General features: G+C 39.9%; 1 protein-coding gene across 1 annotated transcript in view; it reads right to left on the reverse strand.

Moving 5' to 3' along the window:
• LOC141763906 (neuronal membrane glycoprotein M6-a-like) overlaps nucleotides 1-26054 on the reverse strand; it is a 26347-nt gene extending 293 nt beyond the window's left edge. Inside the window, exons 1-7 of the mRNA XM_074628690.1 lie at nucleotides 25871-26054; nucleotides 9919-10111; nucleotides 9013-9169; nucleotides 8030-8183; nucleotides 4209-4285; nucleotides 4018-4083; nucleotides 1-2055 (exon numbers count right to left, since the gene is read on the reverse strand). The exon at nucleotides 1-2055 is cut by the window's left edge and continues 293 nt beyond it. Coding sequence (XP_074484791.1) covers nucleotides 1903-2055; nucleotides 4018-4083; nucleotides 4209-4285; nucleotides 8030-8183; nucleotides 9013-9169; nucleotides 9919-10111; nucleotides 25871-25907 — 837 coding nt within the window. The 5' untranslated portion in view covers nucleotides 25908-26054 and the 3' untranslated portion in view covers nucleotides 1-1902. The remainder of the gene's footprint in view (nucleotides 2056-4017; nucleotides 4084-4208; nucleotides 4286-8029; nucleotides 8184-9012; nucleotides 9170-9918; nucleotides 10112-25870) is intronic.
• Between the last annotated feature and the right edge of the window lie 816 nt (nucleotides 26055-26870).

Consider the following 26870-nt stretch of genomic DNA (forward strand, 5'->3'; position numbering starts at 1 on the left):
CAAATAAATGGTCATTTTGGTCACATTCGGGCTTCTTGAAAGAAAGATATAAAAAAGAGAATTGAAACTTCTCAAGATGATTGGTGTATACGCATGTGTATGTGTGTGTTTGTGTGTATTTGTGTGTGTGCAGAACCACTTAAATATAGAATCATTACATGAAAATGTGAAAAAGTCATATAACAACCCCCGTCCCATCCCCCGCCCACCCCCCCACACACCTTCCCCATTTAAATACCCCCAATGCTAAAATTACACATAAATAATACTGACAAAAATGTGGCAAAATTCTAAAAAGTGAGAAAAAAAAAACATTATTGATCAGCCTGATGAGAACATGACACATGTTAAAAAGACTTTGTGCTGCTAAGATGTGCTGTTTCTGAGGACAAATCACCAGTTCATACAAACTGGGGATGAAGGTGGAAGGACACGGAGCCCCGTTTCATTAGCTGTTACCGGCATCGTCAGAGCTTTTACTCTGAAAGAGTCAAGTGAGCTGAAGGAGCCCGATATGTAATAGAGTACAAATGAAGCAATATTTGGGGAATTTTTAATAATAAGATAATTTCTGACATCATCTATCAATCAATCAACGTGTGGTTTCATTATTATTATTATCATTATTACAATGAACTATTAAGCCTGCGCTTCATTTAAAAAACCCGCAAACGGCCACTCGTGGGACGTACCGGTCAGTGTGTGGAACAAGAACATGTGGAACAACTAATGAAACTGGGCTCCAGATGAAGAGGTCACATAGTAGAGAAAGAGGATGGGTAGGGTTGAAGGGAAAAGGAGGGGGGGAGTTATCAAAGCTACCCATTTGTACCCGGGAGGTACACATTTCCATGGGGACCAATACCAGTCATCATAATGTGGCGAAACGACACGACACAGCATGACACCACCATACAACACTGCCTACACAACACCGACCATTCAGCCACATCTATGTGTGTGTGTGTGTGTGTGTGTGTGTGTGTGTGTGTGTGTTGGGGAGCCACAGGGACATTGCTCCACATTAAAAGATGAGCTCATAGACACCAAACTCAACAGTGTGTTTGCTGTAGATTGTTGACTTCAGTGTGCCATGCTAACAGCCAATGTGATGATCGCCATGGTAACGGACGGTAAGCCGGTAAAGCTTACGGCCACCGGGGTCCACAAACATGCAAATTAAAATATAACATTTCTTTGGGTTCTTCTGTTCATTATTTGTCTTTCTTAAAGTGTTATTATCTTGTATGATTCCATGATTCTATTTTATACACATACTGGACGTGTTCAGTTGTTTTAGGTATTATGGTTATTTTGGTTTCTTTCTGGGATGTTTGGCCAGATTCTTCCCGTTCACAAGCCGCAAAGCTACTTTGGGGACATTGGAGGTTGAAGTGGGGAGACGAGCTCAGGGCCCCAAAAAGGCTGAGGCCAGCCCTGGTAGATTTAAGCCTTTATAACTTCAGAGTGAAATATCATGAAGTCCTTCAGCTTCTTATCCGTGACTTTGGGCAGTATGCAATCTGCCATCACCAGCACCATTTCCTCCGATTTTCACTTTTAAGGTAAAGCTAATAAAGGATTCCTTTCACTCAGAAGTTAATCAAAGTATGGAGCAAACCAACATAGTGGAGCTAAAGTGTTAGCATAGATCACCTGAGCCAATGATCTACTGCATGGTGTCTGTGTTTTCATCATTTTTATGTTATTAACTCATTTCTGCCTACTTGTGTCTTTATTTGTGTCTTTGAATGTATGTATGTTGGTGTGTACTGTATGTTTCTGCCATCCTTAGGCTTGTGTCAGGCCCTGTGTGTGTGTGTGTGTGTGTGTGTGTGTGTATATCATCTTGTGTGTGTCTGACAGGTAAGTGTGCGCGTGTTGTTTCTCGTAGCTGTGTGTTTATGTGTAGGCATTGAGACGTTCTTTGGAGCGTGTAGAGTGGATGTCATGCAGCTCCTGCTCCTCCTTCGACTTGATGTCCTCGTACTTCTGAATCCGGCTGGCGTCCTTCAGATAGCCCCAGTTAGCAGCTAGAGCCATCAGGAAATGGACCTGAGGGAGGAGAGGAGAAGCCAGGGTTAATGAAAGCACATATGAAGCAAACCACACAACAACTCGCTATGTTTGTTTTGCATGTATCGACATCTTTAGTCCGAACGGTACCCGAATGAGACGCTAATATTTTTGTTCGAAACATTCCAAAAAAAAGCTAACATTATCAGCTGCATGTGAAGAGGTTACAGTGTTGACGTGTCAAAGACGTCTATGTGTTGTGTTGCAGAGATATCTACTGATACTAGCATGCTAACCAGCTAGCCCCGCCCCGTCCTGTCTTGTAATACCACTTGTGCACCTGGAGAGGCGATAGTGAGTCACTGTAGCGTCCAGTCTGTCTTCAGTCCAACATGAGAGGACCAAGAAGTAGAGCCGCCCCGAGGCTCTGTCAATCACGTTGAAGGAACAGAGTCCGTGTATGTTTGTTTATCGGATTAAATCCAAAGTGGCACAAACAAAAAAATAACTTGTATTTTTTGTTTTGTCCTATCCGTCACCAGGAGAACATAGTGCAGCATTCAGCAGCTAAAGAGCCAGATATTGGAGAACTAAAAGGAGAGTTGGTATTGGATTTACATTCATCAGACACAAGCACGACTCCTAATGAATGCTAATGTTATGTATCTGCTTGATGTCTGCCATTTATATGTATTATGTTTTTTGTAATATGGATTGTCTATGTTGTATTTACATTATGTTGTTACTCTGTACACACGACATCTATTGCACGTCTGTCCATCCTGGAAGGGGGATCCCTCCTCTGTTGCCCTTCCTGAGGTTTCTTCATATTGTTTCCCTGTTAAAGGTTTTTTTCAGAGGAGTTTTTTAAGGGTGTCGTATACTGTACAGATTTTAAGCCACCTGAGGCTAATGTGTGATTTGTGATTTTTGGGCTATATAATTCAAATTGACTTGACTTGACATTGAAAGATAACATGTCAGAGGTGGTGTTTACAGTTTGTTGTTGCACCCAAGTGGCCAAATATGTTATTGCAGGTTTAAATATGAGGTAATTGAAACATAATATTTGAAATTCACACTTTTCTGTTGTGAACACGTTGGATTTCTGTGTCATGTAGTTTTGAAGGTTTGAGACAACAGAAGCTGTACTGAGTTGACGGAGCTCTCCCCTTTAACTTGTTGATCGCATACAGGACAGCACTTTAATTCATCCTAAGGTATTTTAGAATCAAACTACCTTAATAGTTTCTGTATTTAGACCATGCTTCATCAAGCCTTTGTTACTTTCATTTCTATTTTAGGCTTGTTTTCCCCAGGTGATATTTTTGTATTATTGCCAATTGAACAAACCTGTAGTCGGAATGCTTTCTCTTTCCACAAATCCATCATGGAGACGCCCTTTTTGCATGTTCTACACACACTGATGTGTGTGGGTTGCTTTTCATTTTGGAGTCCAAGTCAATTCATAAAAAACTGATTGGCATTATACTGTAAACAGTCTAAAGCATTGATATGGATTTGTTATCATATTACCGTGGAGAGAACCATACCTGCTGCCACAAAGCAGAAATACATATGCTGTCAAATTAGAAGTCCCTCATTCTACTGAGGCTCTTTAGTGTTTAAAGGCTTCACAGTTTGTCTTTCTGGCAAAAAAACAAACTGTGGAGGAAGTGGAGAGCGTTTCTGGGATGGATGCCAACCCCTTGTGACTCTGAGCAGAAATAAGCAGGTGCAGAAAATGGATGGATGTTTGTTAATGCTCTGCTTTTTACACCAGTGGTGGACAGGAGATAGATACCATTAGAAAATATCTGCTGAATGCATCCAGTGTAGAGAACATCTCTGATATCTGAACAGCTCGGTGACTCTCTGTCTGTATTACTGCAGACACACAAGATTCTCTTCTCTGTGTGTGTGTGTGTGTGTGTGTGTGTGTGTGTGTGTGTGAGCACTCCAGGCCCGTAGCCAATCAGATATGAGAATAATGGTCCTCACCATGGCGATGACAGCAGCTCCTGCTCCTGCCAGTGTGCACACGAACAGATGGAAGGTCAAGTCCAGCTGGTTTTTGATGGAAATCAGAGATTATATTTTTCTGCTCTTTTGTCTTGAAACAGGTCACAAATCACATTTTATATCTGTGTCACTTCAAATTTCTCCAGACTTCTCTCCCTATTTGTTCTTACCTCATTGGACTCACACATCTTGAAGAACTTCTCAGATCCTGTACACACCTTCCTCTCCTCAGAGATGGTCACCGCTCCTGATAAACAGAAATATTAAAACTCAAACTCTTCATCCATATTTTGCAAGAATGCTGATGAATAAACTGAAAAACATTTACATATTACTTTCCTGCAGCTCTGAAATAATCTCAATTCAAATGGACTGAGATTAATGTTTCACTGGTACTGCACTGTTGGCCACTGGGAACTGTCCAGTATGTCCACAGTGTGCTACTGGTGGGAATGCACCTCAAAATGATCACAGTGTAGAACCCAAACCTCCAAATAGTTGGTCTCTGTCCTTACACATTTTGAGACCGTCTCTCTTGAAACTCTGTCTAAACTGATTTCAGTTTCTAAACCTATCACCTGTCTCCTCGACCCCTTACTAGCTAAACGTTTTAAAGATCTATGGCCATTTCTGGGACCTACAATGTTGAATATTGTCAACTTGTCTCTTGGCATTGTCCCCACTAGCTTCAAGACAGCCGTACTTAAACCTCTACTTAAAAAAACACATCTTGACCCATGGTCTCTAAATAACTATCGACGAGTCTCAAACCTTCCATTCTTTTCTAAAGTACTAGAAAGAATGATGTCTCAACAACTTTCTGAACATATTTAGTGACATTTTCTAACCCTTTCAGTCTGCTTTCAGGGCCAGCGAACTCCACCGAAACTGTGCTTACTAAAGTCGTAAATTATCTGCTCCTAAACATGGATTCAGATTCCATCTGGGTACTTTTACAACTGGAACTCAGTGCAGCATGCAGCACAGTGTGTTACCTTTAATAATACAACATCAATATTCTCTGAGGTGAAATATGGCGTACCTCAGGGCTCTGTTCTTGGCCCTCTGCTCTTCTCCCTATACATTGCACCTTTTGGCCAAATTATAGTCATGGAATTAATTTCCACTGTTACGCTGATGACACACAGCTGTATATGCCTATGAAAGGGGAGGATCGATCACAAATTATTAAGTTAGAGGCCTGCCTGTCTGCGGTGAAAACTGGATTTCTTGCTCTTAAATTCAGATAAACTGAGATGCTGGTCATTGGCCCTGCTCGACATATACATCAGTTTGATCAGGTAACAGTATCATTAGATAACTGTGCGATATCCTTGAGTTCAACAGTTAAGAATCTTGGCGTCACGTTCGATTCAACTCTTTCTTTTGATCAGCACATTAAAGACATCACAAAGATCGCTTTCTTTCACCTACGCAACATCGCTAAAATCAGGTCTTCTTTATCCATGGCTGATGCAGAGATTCTAATCCAGGCCTTTGTATTGTCCAGACTGGATTATTGTAATGTTTTGCTCTCAGGTCTGCCTCGTTCTAGTACCAGAAGCCTTCAAATGGTTCAGAACGCTGCAGCAAGAATCTGAACTAAAACTAGAAAATTTGACCACATTACACCAGTTTTAGCTTCATTAAACTGGGCTCTCGATCCATGTCAGATCAGACTTTAAAGTGCTTCTGATGACTAACAAAATTGTAAATGGACACACCCCTTCTCACCTTTCTGATCTACTTAAACTTTATATTCCAATGAGAACTCTCCTCTCTCAGAATACAAGGCTCCTGTCTGTCCCCAGAGTAAAAAAGAAGTCAGTATAGGCCAAAGGCCCCTTTCCTCTGGAATAACTTTCCTATTGGCATCAGACAGTCGGAATCTGTGGAGGTCTTTAAATCCAAACTCAAAACCCATCTTTTTGCCATAACTTTCAATTAGTTACATATTCTTTTATCATCCGGCTGGCGGGTCAGTCTGAGTCTCAATGTATAATTTAAGCCTAGTAGTCCTGCCAAAGAGGCACTGCCTCTAAATAACCCTCCGTTGTCCCACTGCTGTGTGCCTCTCTCTCTCTCTCTCTCTCTCATCCTCCAGGAGATTTTGCCTCTAACAATTCAACTCAGTCCAAAGGGGCTTATTGGCATGACAAACATACAGTATGTTTACATTACCAAAGCAACTGTGAACCATTTTCTTTCCCTGTTAAAGGGTTGTTTTTGTTTTTTCCTCATCTGCTAAAAGGGTTGAAGAAAGAGGAGATAACTACAATAAACCATTCTTTTAACTGGGTGATACTGAATTGAACCATAAAACACTATGTTCTCAATTGCAAAGAAAGTTAATGTTGAACATTCCCAGAATTCTGTACTGCCATTAAGTTGTGTGTTATCCAATAAGGCAGCATGGAAAAGTGAATTATTTTGAAATGTGTTGTGAAAATCAAACTGTACATTCTATAGTGAGTAATTAGTGTGGGTTTATGATTGATGCTTATTTATTTGGTTTTATTTTGTCCATGTGCAAATAGCTATGAGCCCACTGTAAAATACTTTTTTTTATTGCACTTTTTTAACCCCCCCTTTTGGTTAGTAGGATGATTGCTTTTTGGAAATGGTTCACTTAATTTGCTGTGCTGCAGTTAAATAAGGTTATTCTGCCCAAAATGTTTGTACAGAAACTCAAAAAGATCCAAACGTACAAAACGTTGTATTGTTGGACTTTGAAATGCATCTCCTGATATTTCTTATATAAATTTCATTTCTTATTATAAATAATATATATATTTATATATATATATATTATTAAGATATTATTATTATTATTTATATATTATTATATATATATTCTTTGTTTTAAAGTTTTTACGCTGTTATTTTGTCCACCAGCTGTATGTTTTTACACACAACATATCCTCATTTCCAATCCTAAAACAGACACCCATATAAAACGACAAAGCCTTTGTCTAGGTGTCATGGGCACCTGAATAATGAGAAAACAGTTATTCAATCACCGGCCCACCTGTGTGATGTCTGAAGTACCACGACGTCAACTGAGACAAACTCATGTTAAGTCCCCAGACCTTCTACCAACATCTTCTAACAAACACAGATGGGGTCATTTTCTGTCATTAAACCACTGATAAAGTCCAGGTTTCCTCAGCTTAATTAGTCCTTTTGAGGAGGGAGACGCTCTGGGCTTCTTTGTGGCACATGGTACACTGTGGGCTTTCTACTGGTAATTTGGCAATTTTGTCGCACACACACAGGTTTTTCCATTGTGTGTGCCAGTAACTTGCCTGCACTAAGTGGGAGGATACACGCAGTATGTGTTCTGTCAGAAATCTGGCGGTGCAGGGGAAATATGGTGTCCAGGATTATGCAAACCTGTATTTCTTCACTCTATTTCAAGAGCACAAGATGCACGGACAGACTGTATTCAAGAGCTGATTAACCATTTCTGTGGATAATAAGAAAACCATTTCCACTTTAATAGGTCCCAAAGGGAGGGAATAATCTTATTTTTTTTCAAAATGTATAACTTTTAGTTGGGGTCTGAATGATATCGTCCAATGCAGATCAGTATGGACACTAGTTCTTCTCAGGCCAGAGCAACAAAAAGCAGATCAAAGTTGACCAAGCTTGAACTCAGAAAGCCAAGAAAGATAAATTATTTTCTCTCCATGCGTTTGAACCAAAGTGAGTGAAAAACAAAAGTGTTGAAAGTTGACCGCACCGTAGAAAGCACTCTTTACGCCCTGTGGCATATAAGCATATAAGATTCTGTGTCTCTAAATAAATTATAAATGTTTTGTTTCTTGTTAATTTGCCATACTGTAAAGGTCGTCAGCTGCCATAACTTCATTAACATTGTGCAAGATAATGCAGAGTTGGTACAGTAACCTCATTATTTCAATGATAAAAATAGATATGACAATAGATAGATATGACACATCCATCCATCTGTTTCAGAGATGGCACATACCAAACTGACGCAGGTCCAGGCAGAGATTGGCTCCCTCCGCCAAGCTGGTGTTCTGACACATGGACCAAACATTGAAGTACATGAAGACCGGCAGGCTGGTGAATGCAGTCACTCCAAGCCATACCAGGAAGAACAGGTAGGCCAGGAACATCAGCTGCAAACAGAGACAAGGTATAATGAGTCACAGGTATTTAACCACCTTAAAAACACTGTTAGAAATGACTAATGTTTTAGAAAATATAATTATTAGGTCATTTTAACATGGGTGCTTATTGACAGGTATTCATGACTAATTATCAAAGGTGTGCTTTACTTTATATACAGTACTGTAAGCTACGGCATTCAGTATGTGAAGCAAACTCATTTATACTCAATATGCAAAAAGTGCAATACTCCTTTGCAACCTTTGTTTCCCATAATGCCCTTAACACTTAATTTCCTAATTTCCTACCGAGGTATAAAAACATCTTATACAACTGACTACTCTCTCTGCTCTTCTCTCTTTTACCTTTCAACTTTCTCTCAAAGGTTAACGACCTGTGTGTGTGTGTGTGTGTGTGTGTGTGTGCGTGTGTGCGTGTGTGCGTGTGCGCGTGTGCGCGCGTGCGTGCGTGCGTGCGTGCGTGCGTGCGTGTGTGTGTGTGTGTGTGCGTGTGTCTGCCTGCACCAGAAAGCCTTCTTTCTCCACTCTACAGAGAACTACAGATGTGAGGAAAACATTTCCGGAGCAGAGGTGGACAATGTCTAATCTCTCTTTTATTAAGTTGTGCACTCAAATTAGTAACTCGTTCCCTCAAATTAGTAACTCGTTCCCTCAAATTAGTAATTTGTTCCCTGTGCCTGTGTGAGTTAGAACTACATAATCAGTTTTTTCCAACTACCCAAAAACATCTTGCTAAAAGCATATTTCTGTGAAAGTGTAACAATACAATTTCAAATGTCACCGTATCACATTAAATCTACTGGTTACAAAGATTTCTTACGAATGCAGTCAGGCAGCGTCCGCAGGCAGAGATCTTGAACTCTCCATAGAGATCCCTAATAGCTCCGGTGGTGAAAAAGCCCTCCACCAGCAACAGCACTCCAAACACAAAGAATCCAGCTGCAAGGCCATAGATGATGTACTTCAGGATGTCAATACTGTGGAGAGAACACACACACACACACACAGTGTCAGTGATTCATGAGTATTTGTTTGTTTACATGCTTCACTGCATCTTGAAGTGTTATTTGTAGACTTAATATTATATATTCGACTAAATCAACATGTGTAACCGCCATGAAATAATGCATGTTTTCCCCGTGTGCTGGACCCTTCTGGGCTTCAGAAATTATGTTTTATTTCTATGATTCATTGCTCTGTTTTCACTAACGCCACTCCCTCTCTTCATTCACTCTATAGTTCGCTTGACCATTGCTGCTGTCTCTCTCCCTCTCGATTAGTTGAGTTGAGGAGGAGCAGCCATCTTTGAATGCTGTGGGTTTGCAAACAGCAACCAACGACGGTTACATATATATATATATATATATATGTAACCGTAGAACTATAGAGTGAATGAAGAGAGGGAGTGGCGTTAGTGAAAACAGAGCAATGAATCATAGAAATAAAACATAATTTCTGATGCCCAGAAGGGTCCAGCACACGGCAACATAAGAAGAAAAGAGAAAGGCTGCGATGGTCCTTGCAAACGTGACGGACAAAATGCTAGAGTCACCAGTTATGTACCTAAAAATGAAGTTTGTCCTGTGATTCTAACTGTGATGAGAAACTTGAATGTGTGTGAGAAAGTGGAATGTAATGTCATTCACAATTCATACTAAAACATGAAAACCCACAGGTAAGGTTCTTTAATGTTCCCAAGAAATGAAAGTAAAAACAAGTCACTCACATGGTGAACACATCCAGTGTTTCTCCCGGGGCTCTGATGACTTCAAAGTAGTTCTGAAGGATGGTGACGGTGCCGCTCAAAGCCTCGTGGCCACACCCACAGAACAAGGCCACACCCATGTAGAGGAGAATGGTGGCAATGAGAGAGGCCCAGGGCAGACTGCCCACACATCGCTCACAGCACTCCTTACAGCCTAAACACACAAAAAAAAGACATAATTGTAATGTTGACAGCATCTTAAGTGATTACAGCTCTCGACAGAATGTTCATATGTACTAATAAGATGATGCAGAAAGCCTATGGTAAAAACTTTAAAGCAAGTATACACACGATAGTAATGATGATATAGACTAAAATACAAGTTCTGTAGGATTAACAATGTGTAGACAGTCACACAGCTTCAAACAAAAAAAGGATGCATGTATTTTAGTTTAGCTTAAAGACTCAAAGCATAGCTCATACATCTCCCTAAACTGTTAAAATTACACTGGTTAGGCACTTATCAGAGGTTAGGCAAGAAAGCTGTTCATATCCATCCATTAATGGAGGAAATATTCCAAAAGAAAATATTTGTTTGGCATTTGAACAGACCCTTTAACTCGTAAAGTGCACTCTGTGAGAGGAGTTATGTTTCACACAACACACATTTGGTGACCTACCTGGTGCAACTTAGCAGAGAAGAAAAACATGTTCTCGGTTACATAAATATTAGCAGTTTTGACAAGGCATGTCCAAAGGTTAGTCTCTCTTTATTCAAAAACTAAAAAGACAAACAAAGCCTTCTACACATAGAGACTTCTTACAAACAATGATATGACAATCCAGCACCTTAAAACTCCTCCTCCCCCATTATAGGGCTGAAAAGAAAACTGTCACATTTGTGAAATTACAAAAGAAATGTTTGCGTCTCATACTGGTGCTAAAGGGTGCCTTGTGCAGTGGTATCAGACGTCGACGGCTGTGACACAGTGTCGGTATTTGCAGCCCGTTCTCATTCCCAGGGCGTCAAATACAGACGCTCTGTCAGGGCCGTCAGCGTTCAATACAGCACACGGCACCCTTTAACGCCGATATGAAACGCACCGGGCGTTCCACTAACTATAATATAAACCCATCCGCAGCAACAGTTAACGCTCCTAGAACTTGTGCGGGAGTGTGGTGACGTAGTTTAAAGAGAGAAAGAGACACACAGGGCGGGATGGTCCAACAAACACAGGGCATTCATCCAGGAGACCACTGTTAGTATCTCGTGTGTCACATCGCAATTAGCTGTTTGTGCATGTCTGTGTTCTCAACGTACAGCGTCATTATCACCGTACAAACGTAGTACTTTTAAGCCCAAGCATGTAGTTCTTTCTTAAACCTAAACTATAGTGGTTTTGTCGCCTAAACTTAAAGTGATGCCAAGGGTAACAATAGTGGTTATGATGCCAAAAATAAAGTGATGCCAAGGGGGTGTGACGCCAAGGGGTGTGACAAAGTGGCGGTATGTGCGCCAGGAGTGTGGTGACGTAGTTTAAAGAGCAAAAAGACACTGTTCTTGTCCCGTGTACGTTCAGTGTCATTTTCACTGTACAAATGGAGTAGTTTTAAGCTGAACCTAACAATAGTGGTTTTGTTGCCTAATCCTTGAGTGACACCAAGGTAACTCGTGGTTTTGATGCCAATAATAACGTGACGCCAAGGTGGCGCGACCACAAGGGGGGTGACAATTCGGCGGTATGTGATGAGTTGGAATGAGAACGTGTTGGTATTTGATGCCCTGGGAATGGCTGTTATTGCTAATGCAGTGTTGGTCTTTGTCTTTTTCTCTGCCATCCTCTTATGTTTGGCATATGTTGACGTGATTGGTCAGAGTTCTCTACCTGCCACATTATATAATTGTGCAGTGGCGTTGAATGATGCAACAACAATTCAGGCGTTTTAAAATGACTCACTTGTTGTGTGGCTGCCTTTGCAATAGTGATTGCTGCAGTTGCAACCAGCTAAAGGGTAATCTGTCCTCTTTTACAATAGCGAGGGCCACAGGACAGCGCGGAGGTAATCAGTCCACAATCCACATATCCATGTTCATGACAATACAGTATGTTTCCCTTGAAAACATGTCAATTATAATGTTAGGAGGGCAGGTAACACTATACCATCTAAACAGGACTAGGGACTTCCACTATTTAACTTAAACACATATTAACATTATGTCTCCAGTACAACTGTAATAGGTGAGTAGTAACAAATATGTGGGTTCTTGTATATTACACCATTGTCCACCAACTGATCTGCATGGTATATGCATATACAGGAGAGAATTAGAGTACATGGTGAGGACAGGGTTGAGGTCGCTGGGTGTAATCAAGTGGGAACCACTACATCTGACTGGTATAATCACAGTGGATGGACTTTAAGTGCTGCTAGATGCTCCCTCCCGAGATGCTCCACAAGGAGCTAGGATCTCTTGATGTATGTGTTGGTGGTGATTTTCAGATTTAATTTTTCATTAAGAAGATATTACGGTTAAAAGAGAGGTATGTTTGAGGCTGTCTCTGCCCATCACAGCCAACTATGACGTCTACTGCCTGCTTCAAAAGTCTCTATTTTGGATTTGAATAATCCATATCAGCCTTAACATTCACTGTCTTCAAAATAAGCTCACATGCAGCCATGCCGACTCACTGAAGTCTGTATATAGACCGAGCAGCAATCCCACACACACACACACACACACACACACACACACGCACACACACACACATCGCTGCCCTACTCCCCCTCCCCTGTTGCACAGAAAGGGGTTTGTTTGTGTGTGTGTGTGTGTGTGTGTGTGAGTCATCGTGCTGCTCAGGTTTAATTGACCAGCCTTGTTGCCATGCCAACAGGGGTGTGGCAGGAGCCTGCTGACCCACTTTGCCTGTAGCGTTGTCATGGCAACAGTGCGGCTCTGTGAGCGTTACAGTCACACTAATGCACTTTTTCACAAACACACAGCGATGAACGCACAGACATCCATTTGCATCGACACCAAGTCTGTTTTCATTTTCACGATCGTCTCAATTTGTGGAAACGATCAACGGACGATTTCAGTGTGCTTCTCCACAAAATATGAGCCGCTAACGGAGGAACAAAAATGACTGCTATGCCCAGTAGGAAGGTACCATTTTACACCGACTGACTCCATTTAATAAAAGATTCATCGCTAATGTGCTACATGCTAATTTTGGTTCTTCATACACACACACACACACACACACACACACACACACACACACACCTGAGTCATTTCATGTTCATAAAGCCATAAAAGCCATTCATAAAAAATCCGATTCAGGCCGCATTAGTGCAACAATTCGGAGGCAGATGGGCAGACGTGTGATGTGTTATTATGAGCATGTGTGAATGTGTTTCCATGACAGGGTTTTATGCAATGTGTTTGTGTCTAAATATTTTCATACCTGCATGTGTGTGACTGTGCAGTTGTGTTTCTGACACTATGTGTGTGCGCAAGTGTTTGTTATTGTGTGTCCTGAATTACAGCCAGTTATAATCCTCACCATATTTTCATAATTGGGCTTCAAACGTAGGAAAGACCCAGTGACCTGGTGAAAAGCAGGACAGGCTAAACACAAACAGCTATGTACTGCGTCTATATGCGTGTGGCTGTTTTCTGTGTTTAGGAAGAGGTCATATTTTCAGACGTGATCATCACCACGGCAATAATTATTTAGAGATGTGCACAGTAACTCTGGTATGTTTGGTATTGTTTAAAATACTGCAATTACATACATAATGGCTGCTAGATAGCATTCATTTATGGGTATCTTAATATGTTTTACTGTTTTATTAATTGATATTTGCATCTTGAAATGTCATACAGCAGTTTTTTATGGTATGCAATATCTTTTTTTTTGGGTGTCTATGACACTGATTACCTTAAGAATTGATTGTTCATGTGGTATTATTGTAGTTCTTCATTTTTTACTTCCTATTTTCTATCATTTTTTTTAATTATTCAAAATGTTGATTGTTCAAGCCTTTCTCCAGGTTGGTGTAAATCCAGGACTTTATTGTTGTATCCTTAGCAATATCTGAAATGTTGTATGTTATAGATGTATTTGAATGTTGTCAATAAGCCAAACCAAACGGTATATATAATTTTATATAAATTGAAATACTGACGTGATGATAAGCAAACAAGTAATAGTTCATAGAAAATGAACAGGAAGCTTTAAATTAATTTTTTTTGTAATCTGCGGCTAATGTTAATTGTTTGTCATTTTTTTTAAAATGTCTAAATAAAATCTCTACTGGTAAATATTCAGTAAAATGAGAAGATGATATTTGTTACGTTTTAGCATTTTTTCCATCAGAAAAGGCCAAACCTTATGTTTATACCAACATTGTATTATTTATGTATTGTTTATTTCTTTTGTTCATTCATTTCAGGATTATAACTTTTAGATAAAATATCCTTCTAACACCCTGACAAATTGTTGTAGTTGAACATATGTTATACATAAATTGACAGAATGTAAGATGTTTATATTATACATCTATGACATCTTTTCTATATGGTATATTTTAAATTTTTTTTTTTTTTGTGTTTTAATGTGAGACTGTCCTGGATCAATAATTTCATTGTATAAATTCCTGGTGGTTTCTGTGCAGTTGACAATCGACTTCAACTGGAAATTAGATTTTTGTAGAGCTAACGTCTCGGCCTAATGATGGTAATGTGTCTGTCCTTCCAACACACTGATCCTGTGCAAGTTACTGGCCAGATTGACGTTAAATTCAATATGAGTTTTCATTGTTCCCAGAGTATCATTTGTAATTTTACTTTTTATTTAGTACTTCCACCAGGACAAAATTCATATTTACATGTTCACAAGATCAACCAAATGTTAATGTTAATGTTAATGCTAATGCTAAAGGGCAAAAGGTTGAATCATCCCACAATCTGTCCACTGGTAGGTGGCATCTGTAGGACCAAATTTGACCAAATTATTCGAATGAACATGTTGTTTGTGATCATTGTGTGTTATCTGGCTGTGGCACACACACACACTTTCATACTTTCACATTGAGACTTGGTGCTCATTAGGCAGCAATTTGGACAGACCTGTCTAGCCTGATTGTCTAACACACTGCTGTGTGTCTGGATTGTTTGGACTGTATCTAAGCTCTGAGAGAGGATTACTGAGGTCTCTCTGTCTCTGTCTCTGTCTCACACACACACGGTGATGTGTATATAAATATATACAATGAGAAGAATCAAACTGACATCATCTGTAGGTGAATTTTCTCTTCAGGTTGTGATTATTAAGAAAATGCCGATAATACTGTTTTGTTCAACTGTGAAACAGATTTAGAGAAGGTCCTTTTTCATATGGAGTATATGGACACTGTGTGTTAGGACCCTCATTGACTTAATGCATTACCCAGCCCCTTACCCTAACCTCAACCACCACGACTAAATGCCTGAGCCCAACCCTAACCCTTACCCTAACCTCAACCATCACAACTAAATGCCTGAGCCCAACCCTTACCCTAACCTCAACCATCACAACTAAATGCCTGAGCCCAACCCTTACCCTAACCTCAACCATCACAACTAAATGCCTGAGCCCAACCCTTACACTAACCCTTACCCTAGCCTCAACCATCACAACTAAATGCCTGAGCCCAACCCTTACCCTAACCTCAACCATCACAACTAAATGCCTGAGCCCAACCCTTACCCTTACCTCAACCATCACAAATAAATGCCTGAGCCCAATCCTTACCCCAAACCTATCCTAAACCTAATTCTAAGCTGAACCTTAAAACTTAGTCTGAACCCTCAAACAAGCCTTTGAAGGTCTATCCCAAAGAGAGGACTGGCCAAAATGTCCTCACTTTCCAAAAATGTCCTCACTCTGAAGGTTTAACACTCAAATTGGTCCTCACAAAGATAGCTGTACACACACACACACACACACACACACACACACACACACACACACACACCTAGAGTTAATGGTGGTATCCTCTGCTGGCATGGCCTCCTGAAACGATTCTCCTAGCTGCCAATCAAACTGTCTGTTCATCAACAAATCCCTTGTTGCCTCTCCATCCCTCGGTCCATCACTAGCTGTGTGTCAGTGATGCCAGAGATAAACACTGTCTTTAACTCTATTATTGATCCTGTATTTGTCAATAACAATAAATAAACAGCTGCAGAAGTCGTTAAAGCTACCAAGAAAACAATCAATAATTTGGGGAGATTTCAAGTTCTGTTCTTGTTTGACATGCCAAGATTATTAGATTGTTAAATGCACTTAACATTACAAATAGATGTTTATCTGGATATAATTTGTTGTACCGGATGCTTTTCACCCACGTCCACAGTTGCTGGAGATCAGTACAGAAGTGCTGACTGGATGAACGAATGGTACAAATCACTGAAATTACTGTTAGGGAAGAACAAGTCAATAACCCAGCAAGCAGTCTGTCATCTGGTCACAGTCCCCCCACAATGGCTGAGCATGTAGGATAATGTATGAAAATATGGGCTGTGATATTTGCAGGAAGGCTGTCCGCTCCAGCACCATCCTATCTCTCTTGATAAGTGTGACTCTGCAGACATATCAAGAGTCACGGTAATCATGAGAAAGAGGATACAGAGCAGCAATAAAAGAAGGAGAAGGAGGGGGAAGCCCCACTGAGATCAATCCCATTTCAGTGATGGATGCTTTTCACACAGTCAGACAGTTCTCAGGCTGGCTGTAAACAGGAGACATTATTATGATCATTAATCAACACACTATCGGAACGGTTGCATACTGCTCATGTTTACCTGCCAAAATTAAATGCAGTATTCCATCCAAAGTTAAACTGGGACTAAATGATGAGGTGTTAAAACAATCTAGCTAGTTTCCCAGCTGACTTACAAATGTAAGAATTACAGCATTTAGTTGCAAAGTAACACAACAAGTTCAACAACTGTCCAAATGTATCTGAAAAGCTGCTCTGAATAAATTTTTGGGCAATCATTAAAAACAAACATGAAACATTCTATATGGACTATGCATTTCCTTAAACTGTAGGTGAAGTTAAAACAGAAATCAAATGCATTCCATGCTATTAAAAATACTCCAATAAGAGAAAAAAAGAGAAAAAAGATCCTGTTTACTCACTGAAGTTAGTCAGGGTTAAAGGTATATGATGATAATAATGTACCTCTCACAGCTCTTTCCTAAGTCTTTTATTGAATTCTAGTACATTTCTATTTGGTGACTGATCACAATCACTTGACGAGTTCTTGTTGCTGTTGAGTCAGCAAACGAGAGTCCATGAATACTCCAACAAGAAATTTTAAAAGTGACTCACAAAAAAGGGTAGGAGGAAGAAAGCCGGCAAAAAGGTGAACAGATATGTAAAATGTACAATGTTTGTCATTGCACTTAATGTATTGAACTGTACGCGCTTCCAAAGAAATCCCTTTGCAATCTACAAACACAAACCTTAGTAGACTGTTGTTGGGGACGCAGGTAGGACATGGTCTAGTTATTAGCAAATATTACAGGTAATTATCAATATCATTAAATTTAATATTTTTGAATGATCAAGTAAGTTATCGATATTAATAATAATGGGGAACCGGAGGCAGCTGTGGCCGCTCCTGAAGGCTGAGCCATCGGTGTGTGAATGTTTTTGGATTAGATCCTGATGGGCAGATCCTGCTTGTATGGTAGCCTCTGACATCAGTGTATGAATGTGTGTGTGAATGGGTGAATAGCTTAAAAAAACATTAAAGTTGCTATCAAAAGTAACTAATAATTATCCAAATAATTATTAATTATGTTGACTAATATGATTTAATATATATTAAATCCTCCTGAGGGCACTACTCTTTTAATATAGAGAAATTGATAGCCAATTAATGTAGTCTACATTAGATAGTGTACATGCGAGACCTTGTATCTTTGTGAAGCATAACGAACACATCAACTGTGGTGAAGCCAGCTACCCAAATATCCTGACTACAATACTATCACAACAATAAAAGTTAGCTGGCGTCGTTTATGAAGGGAGCCATGCTGGGGAAAGGTTTGGTTCCGGTGGGAAAAGATGCAGTCTTTGCTGTGTTTAAATCCAATTGTGCAGGTTGGAGGAAGCTGGTCGCTCCAATCATTTGTCCAGTTTGCTTGGCGCTAACTTGGTTTGTTCATTTTGCTTTTAAAGTTAGCTAGCAGACTTCATTGTAGTCTCTGGCACCAAATCTGCTGTACTCTGGGTTGGCAGTGCAAACTGAGCTAAGCGGGGAATCTTACAGCAGGCTCTTGTGTCTACTGCCTCAGAAGAAGTTCTGAGGGACTATGTTTGTCTTTATTTTTGCCTTAAAGCTGCTATTCTGTATTGACCTTTTCCAGTTTCATTCTTATAAACAGAAGTGGGTAGTGATAAGTTACTTCACTTAATTACATTTGGATACATTCATCGCACTACTTTTATTTATTTGTTATTTTATGCATTCATGATCCGTTAAAAAGCAGGTTGTCAGCTGGTCCCAGGTTTGCTGGCGCTCTGTTGTTCCTACCACAGCCACGCCTCCACGCCTCCACGACTCTGTTCAAAGCAGCACAGCTGAAGCTACAGCAGGAGTATCATTATGGCTTTCCAATAGCACTAACAGCTAATATTTACAGACAACTTAACAGTGCACGGTGCAGTGGGCTCCCGTTGTGAACGCAGCTGTTGGTCTGAAGTCAGTAGCCTACATCAGAGAACCGTGCGCACACGGAGCAGACAGAGGAGTCATGTTCAAATCATGCACACAACAAAAACTGCTTTTATTTCATGTGGACATGACTGATATAACGTTTCAACCACAGATGGTCTTCTTCAGGTTAAAGTGAAGAAGTGAACACACCTGTATTTCCTCCTGAGACCCAGCCCGTTGACATGTGTCCTCTGTAGTGGACGTTTTGTCCACATGCATCTTCTTTTACTCTTTTGAGCTACACCCCTGGTGTATTGTAAAGAGGAAATCCTGGGCTTTCCAGTGATATGTCACGTGATAGGCTGGGATGTTGGGAACTTCCTCTTTCTTTCCATCTAAAATGGACGTCATAGGTGAAAGCACATTTTGTAAAAAGAGGAGAGGTACATCAAATATTTTTTTTCTTTTTTACTATGATAATCATATATTTTCTTGTTTATCAACATGTCAATTATAGTGGACACCAAGGCCATAATGGACTTAATGAGTCCACATTGTTGTAGGAGACAGAACTGAAGCAGAGAGGATTCTTTACCAGATAGTTGAGGGAAATTCAGATTTGGACCCGTCAGATGAGACGGATTGGGATGAGTTTGAACCCGTAGTAGAAGAAGATCGTAACAAAATACTATAAATTATATTTACAGTAAATGGGTAATTCCATGTCATGTAACGCCCATAATCTGCACATATTGCTATGTATCACTAACATTTACCCGCCTTTACCCTAAACTGAAAACTCTTTTTTTTAGATGTCTAAAATACGTTTTGCTGCTGCTACCGTCCACAGCAGTTCCAACACGTTCTCATCACAACTCGTCACATACCGCCGCTTTGTCAAGCCCCTTGGCATCACTTTATTTTTGGCATCATAACCACATACTATAGGTGACAAAACCACTATAATTTAGGTTTAGGAAAGAACTACATGGTTGGGCTTAAAAATGCTACGTTTGTACAGTGAAAAAGACACTGAATGTTGAGAACACGGGACACAAACAGCGTTCTCCTGGATAGAAGCCTTGTGTTAGTTGGACCATCCACCTCCCTTCCCTACATGCCCGGTGTGTCTCTTTCACTCTTTAAACTACGTAAACACACCCCCGCACACGTTCTCGGAGTGTTTACTGATGTACCGGATCGGTTTACATTATAGTTACGGAACGCCCGGTGCGTCCGACACTAAAGGGTGCCTTGTGTGGCGGTATCACACGCTGAGGGCTATGACAAAGCCTCGGTATTTGACACTCTGGGAATGAGAACTGGCTGGCATTTCATTGCTTTGCTTCCGTGACGGTGTTATATTACATGGAATTACCCATTTACTGTAATATAATTTATAGTATTTGTTAACATGAATCCAGAATGATGTATTTTTTTGATTTTCAATCAAGTTTAATGTATTCTCGGTTTAATATCACTCTACAGCCAAATTCTGTTAATTTTTGTATCTTCTAAATTCGGCCACTACAGTGGACATGCTGTAAAATTAAAAATTAAAATAAAATTGAAAAAGTCAAAATTTTAGGATTTTCTTTTAACCCTAGACATGAAGGAAATCCCCCCCAAAAAATGTGGAAGACACTTTTTTTAACTCGGTTTCCAGGAGGCTAGAATAGGTGATTAATAATGAAACTTCACAGCTTTATCTCCTAATTAGCCTGAATTAGTCATCTGATAGGAGACATTTTAAGGCAGATAAGAGACTGATTTTATCGTCTTCATGTGATTGGAGAGTCCTGAATGTGATCTGTGACTGTCTGTGTTGGGAACAGGGGCTTAGGACATCTATACTGGAATGGTCAATGTTCAGGATACTGTAACATGTTGACACTTACACTTTTTGACACAACAGACATGGTCTATTGTGCACATGCACATGATTTGCTGATGTATTTGCCTGATAACAGTATAATAGGAGACAACAAGCAAATACTGTAATTTTAAAAGTTCTTTACTTATAATATTATAAGTATAATATGAATATAATATTTTGTTATCACACTTGAGAGATGCAGACTTTAGAATATTAAAGAATATTGTCTGGTGTTTATATGGCAGCTTATCTAAGGAGAATAAATACAGGTGTGTATTCACTTCTTTACCTTTACCTGAGGAAATAATTCCAGCCATATCATAACTTTTTCAGTAAATACTTTTCCACTCTTACTCAAGTAGTTATTTTGATGACTACTTTTACTTGTACTTGAGTACATTTACTAGTTGGGTGCCATTTCTGGCTACTCTACCCACCACTGTTTATAAACCACAAGTATTCAAATCTCTTTAGACCATCACAGGACACTGAAACTCAGACACCACACAGATAAAATAAAGAAGGCTATTACACTAAGATATTTTTACTGTTAAAAGGAAAATCCCCCCTGAAATAGTTATTTTTCTTTATTTTAATTGTGTAAATGGAGAAATTGAATCACTGCCTCCTTAAGCTAAACGGCACAGAGACTGACTGTAGTGATGATGTCATCCACAGACTAATGTTGGAGTGGCTCCATAGACGGAGAAAAAACTGGAAACACTGCCAGGACTCTATGACAGCAGTGATATGGAAGGATTTTTTGATGAAACCCCACATTCAAATACAAGTCAAGATATAGAATACGGCAAGCTCATATACTGTAGCTCATATATCTACTGAGAGTGTCACCAGACCACACCTTTATGTTTGTGTGAGTATGAAGGTTTCTCTGTGCATTAATAAAAAGTCAAACATTAAAAAAAAGATAACATCGAACAAAGCGCCCCGTACACAGTAACAGGGTCAGCTTAGATATATTTGGTACTGGAGCCTTTCAAACAGTGGGGCTAAAAATCTAGATCAGGGAAGGAGATGTGATCATTACAACCAAAAAGTTGAGTGCTCAGTAAATTTCATGTCCATGTGCTCATCAGATTTAGAGGTATTTTACGTACAAAGATGACATTCTGACCTGTGAGTGGTGCTAGAGAAAAGCTCACAGAGTATTCATTATCAGCAATCTGCAACCTGATATTTGGATATTTGTTACAAGTGGAAGTTTTTGGCTCGTGTTGGTACAAGCTATTTGCTGGCAGTCTGCACAGAAACTGGTGATATCTGGATCAAAGACTTGGTGGGACAGACCACCCACTAGCAGGGTAATAATCTATTATTATTATAATCAATATATCGGGTTAACCTCTTCCATCCACGGTTGGTCATAATACAGCCCAGTGAGCCAGCTGCTCATACTGTGTAAATGTGATACACTCACAGGCAGCAGATTGGATCTAAGCTGGTTTTCATTTCTTCTGTCAATTGAAGGTAATGAAATTACCTTCAGAGAGGAAGAAACAGAGCCCATATTTCAGTGGCTTCCTCCTCTGCTCCTCTCCCTCTCTCACCCTCTGTGGGCCTGCTGAGTCAATTTGTATTGACTTATTCTCCTCTCCATTAAGTTCCTTTCTATTAGTGGTCATAATAATGAAATGGATATGAGGCAAATACACAAAGTCCACTTTCAGTTGTATGTCTCCTGTCGGTTAACCCTTTGACTTCTACAATACATTAGAATTTTTTTTTCAAATCGTTCAGGGCAAGTAATGCAAGTTATTATTGGCTTTTCTGTAGGTATAAAAAGTGGCCACATGAGGTATCTCTGAAACCAATTCACATACCATCAGTGTTTCTTAAAGCACACTTAAAGAATGATGACGTCTATGTTCACCTGTGTCCATTGTGTCCGTATTAATCCGTCTCAATTACTTTGAATGGTAAAAATGCACTGAAATCATGTACCCAACCATGTGAGGAGGAGAAAATACAGTACCATTAAAGCTGTAACATGAAACTTTAATGATTCCTGTAGATAATTTGGGGATTTAGGGATTTGAACACTACCTGCAGTGGAGTGTGTATATGGGTCATTTTTCAGCCCCACCCGCAGTAATAATCACAGCAGTAATTAGCTGCTGTTTTTCTGTGAACGTGCTGGTCTTCCTGTAATTTAAATCCTTTTCCAGAGAGATGTCCTCGTACCTCGTTCTTCTACTTTATTCATTGTTTAATCAGCTCAGTGTGAACTTTGACCTTTAAACAGAGGGAGCAAAAACATGTTGGCTAACTAATAGATTGCGACATGCCAACAGCAGGATATACTGTAGGCCTATTTGGAAACCATTACGATGACAGAGAGCAAGACCCCATAAAAGCTCATCAGATGGGCCGTTGTAATAATGTCAGCTACAGCCTATATTTCTTCACATGTTGTCAAACTGGCACCATTAAAAGTATGTTGAATGACTGAGTTGGACTGAGTTAGACTCTGAGCAGGAGTACGGTATTTGGCTGGAATTCATCTCACGCAGTATCTTTACCTATCTGTTAACTTTTCTGCGACCTGGACGCTTTTGTCCTGCTGAATGTCCATGTCAGACCGTAACTTGTAATTTCCCGATTGACCAAATGCTGTCTGGAACGATAAGTTAAATTACAGAGGACCACAGTCAATATTTCATTCACCACCTCCCCCTGTAATGTTAATCCATCAGATTGCGACTTAAAAGAACCGTAGTCTCACAGAAAGCACCTGAATGTCGTGCTATAGATAGATAGATAGATAGATAGATAGATAGATAGATTGATAGATAGATAGATAGATAGATAGATAGATAGATAGATTGATAGATAGATACTGTAGATAGATCGATAGACAGATCGATAGATAGATAGATAGATAGATAGATAGATAGATAGATAGATAGATAGATAGAGATATCATAGATAGATATATAGATAGCTAGATACTTTATCTATTTCCGGGGGGAATTAATAACATCCTGTACGGCATTCATCGGTCCAATCCATGTGATGTATTCACCAGTTAACCAATGGAAAACTCTAAATAACACTTGGACAACACAGAGGCAGCCTGCATCTGGCTGGGATTAAGTTTCACTCTAATTGTGTTGCATGATTCCATTTTCAACTCGTTAACTAATTCAAGATCATTCATTTAATCCATTTGTATTATTTCATTGACTCAGACTAGACACACATAACAATGAACATGCTGTAAAATAATTAGTAGACTGTTTAACCAGACTTTAATGTTACATTTTGCACAGATGAATTGTTTATTATTAATGGTATTAGCCAGCAACACATCTGTGCCAGTCGTCTGTTATCACATGTGCTCAGTATGTGCACGAGCTTAACGGTTAAACTCTGTTTTAAACTGATTTAAGACCTACACCAGGTCCCTGACATACAAACAATTTGACAAATTCTCTAAATAATAAACTGTGCATCCGAGCATTAGAAATGTGGAAAAATACCAAAATGTCATCAATACTAAATTAAAGCTAATTCATCAACTCAAAATGAAGGTCATGTACGTCATACGGGAGTGTGTACTCTCTCTCTTCATGTCTCTAACAGCCGCTGTGCATCACTTGCTGTCTCTGTCTTGTTTCATAGATTTTCCTCCATCTCTCCTTCTCACCTAACCTGCCATATTTCATCACACACACACACACACACACACACACACACACACACACACACACACACACACACACACACACACACACACACACACAGTGTTGATCCCATTTATTAAAACTATAAGATGAGGGAGAGAAGAGGGAGGCCAGTCAAGGAGGATGTAAAAAGAAAGCAACGAAGATGGAAAGAATGATGCGGGTGTGGGATGGGAAGGAGTTGATGATGGGAACTAGATGAAAGGATGAACAGATGAACAGAAGGAGAGGGGGTGACAGCCAGAAAAGACAAAATGCTGGCTGGGATGAAAAATCATGTTTGCTTGAAACATCATGCCTCCCCGTTCTGCTTTCTGATTGGCTAAAACAGGTTCCTTCCAGAAAAAATACTTGAACCCACCTATCGCACAACCGAAGACAATTCCATCAGCGGTGTTACCATGGATACAGTGTTAATAAACGTTAATACAGTGATAAATGCAAATAATTGCTTATTTTCATCATAAACACCTCCGTCCTCGAGTGCATTTCTGAATCCGTATGAGCGGCGCCGCTCTTTTCAGACTGAAGGTGCAATGAAGAAAATGGACACGCCCATTTTTACCACCGACAGCAACAATAATAACACGGGAGGGTGCGATAAAAAACATGAATACGCCATCTGCAACAATAAAAACCAACATACAGCCAGAGATTACTTGTGATTCCAATGAAATGTGTTAGAATAGAAATAGGCAAAAAAAAATGGATTGTAGGAAGAGAGGGAGGGAAGTGACAGAGTGAGATGGAGGTGAGCGAGAGATGGGTCCAAATAGAGGGTTAGGGAGAGGGAGACAGAAAAAAGATAGACAGAGAGACAGACAGACAGATAGAGCCAGAAAATCCAGTCTGAAATCCAGTGAGTCAGAATGACTGAAGAAAAAAAATAGATAAAGGGAGAGGGCTGTGACAGAGAGGTATGAAGAAAATGGAGGGACAGGGTAGGGAGCGACACAGACAGCAGAAAAAAAAGGGAGACATGCAGAGAGCGAGGGAAAGAGGAGAGGAAAAGGCGTTCAGACAAGCGTGAAGCATCAACAATGGAGGCTAACAAAGAAAATCCCAATGGAGGCATCAATCACTGCTCCACTTATCCCTCCTCCCTCGCATTTTTAGTCTTTATTGCAAGGTTTTACCCCACACTCTATCGCTCTCTTCTACCCCTTTTCCTCCCCCCCCTGCCACTCCCACCTCCTCCATCCATCCATCCATCCATCTATCCATCCATCCATCTGTCTATCCATCTGTCCATCCAGCCTCCAAAACAACACCAACCCTCCGGTGTCTGCCATCTCCTCTCATCCTCAACCCAAACAATCTGCTTATTTGAGCATCCATTCATCGAAACACACAACAAAACAGGGTTATATAATCTGTGCTGAATTATCATTAGCAGACATATAGATGGCACGATTAAAATTCACAGCCTTATCGTTCCACTTCTTCTGGGATAAAACAACGAGGAAAACAGTCAATATGAAAATGTACAAATTAAATGTACAGAGGGAAAAAAAACATGCTTTTTTTTTTTTTTTTCTGCAGGACATGTCTGCTGTCTTCTTTCTCTATGCTCACAACACACACAAAGGAATCCCACGATATCGAGAGGAACGGCTGAACAGAACAATGGCTCAGCTGATCCAAGATAGAAATGAACACATTACTCTTCCATCTTACCTTTCTGGCTCTGCGATTCATCCATGTTTTCCTCCATTGTGGCCAGTTACAGTCCCTTTGTCTCTGTTTAGTGTGAAGCTGTTTAAAGCCCTGTGCTAGCTCTCAGCACACTGTGTGTGTATGTGTGTGTATATGTGTGTGTGAGTGTGTGTGTATATGTGGGAGGCTGTGTGTGAGCCCTGTAGATGATGGAGGCTCAGGGAAGTCCCTGTTTCAATGCTCTGCTCTCTCTCTCTAGCATCCCACCTCTGTATCCATCTATAGCTTTAGCTTTCTATACACATACTGATTTAAATTAAGTAATAATGTGTAACGTGTTATATATGGATCAAAAAATACAAAGCCAAGCAAAATACAACAATTTTTTCTTAATATAAAGCTGTTTCTTTGGGACATTATTAGATACAAAATAAAAATTAGAGAACAACTGAAAAAAACTAGAACATGTTTACACAATTTAATGTTCAAAAAACACATTATTGTTCTCCTCCTATCTGTCTGAATATACCTGTATTCACTGTCTGTCTGAAACGCTCCGTTTTAGCGCCTGTCTCTTTAAGACCCCCCCTCCTGAAGAAACCCAGACTGCTCTGATTGGTTAGAGAGAAAAATATGGTGCACCTTTTCAAAGGTAGTTCTCAAGCTGTGGGCGGTATATTCTAATGAGCCTGCATGTGACATAGGAAGGGGAGCCACATCTGATTGGCTGGTTGAATCACATGTTTTTTCTGATCTAGACAGCCCACAGTGAACTGACTGAGTTGTCTTATTTCACAGTTGGTGGATTGGGAGGCTCTGATATGTCCCCTTTAATAAATAAACAAGTGAATAGCGGTTGATGTAAGTCTATATTCACTCTATGAATAAGGCACTCTGACAAGTTCTAAGATTTGCAAATACTGACACATAAAGAAAGCATACGTAGACTAGAAAGGAAACCTTGAAAGCTCATTTTTAGGTGCATACTTAAAGTTACTTATAAGTTCCTCTGGTGTAGTTA

Source organism: Sebastes fasciatus, chromosome 3, assembly GCF_043250625.1.
Source record: "Sebastes fasciatus isolate fSebFas1 chromosome 3, fSebFas1.pri, whole genome shotgun sequence".
NCBI lineage: Eukaryota > Metazoa > Chordata > Actinopteri > Perciformes > Sebastidae > Sebastes > Sebastes fasciatus.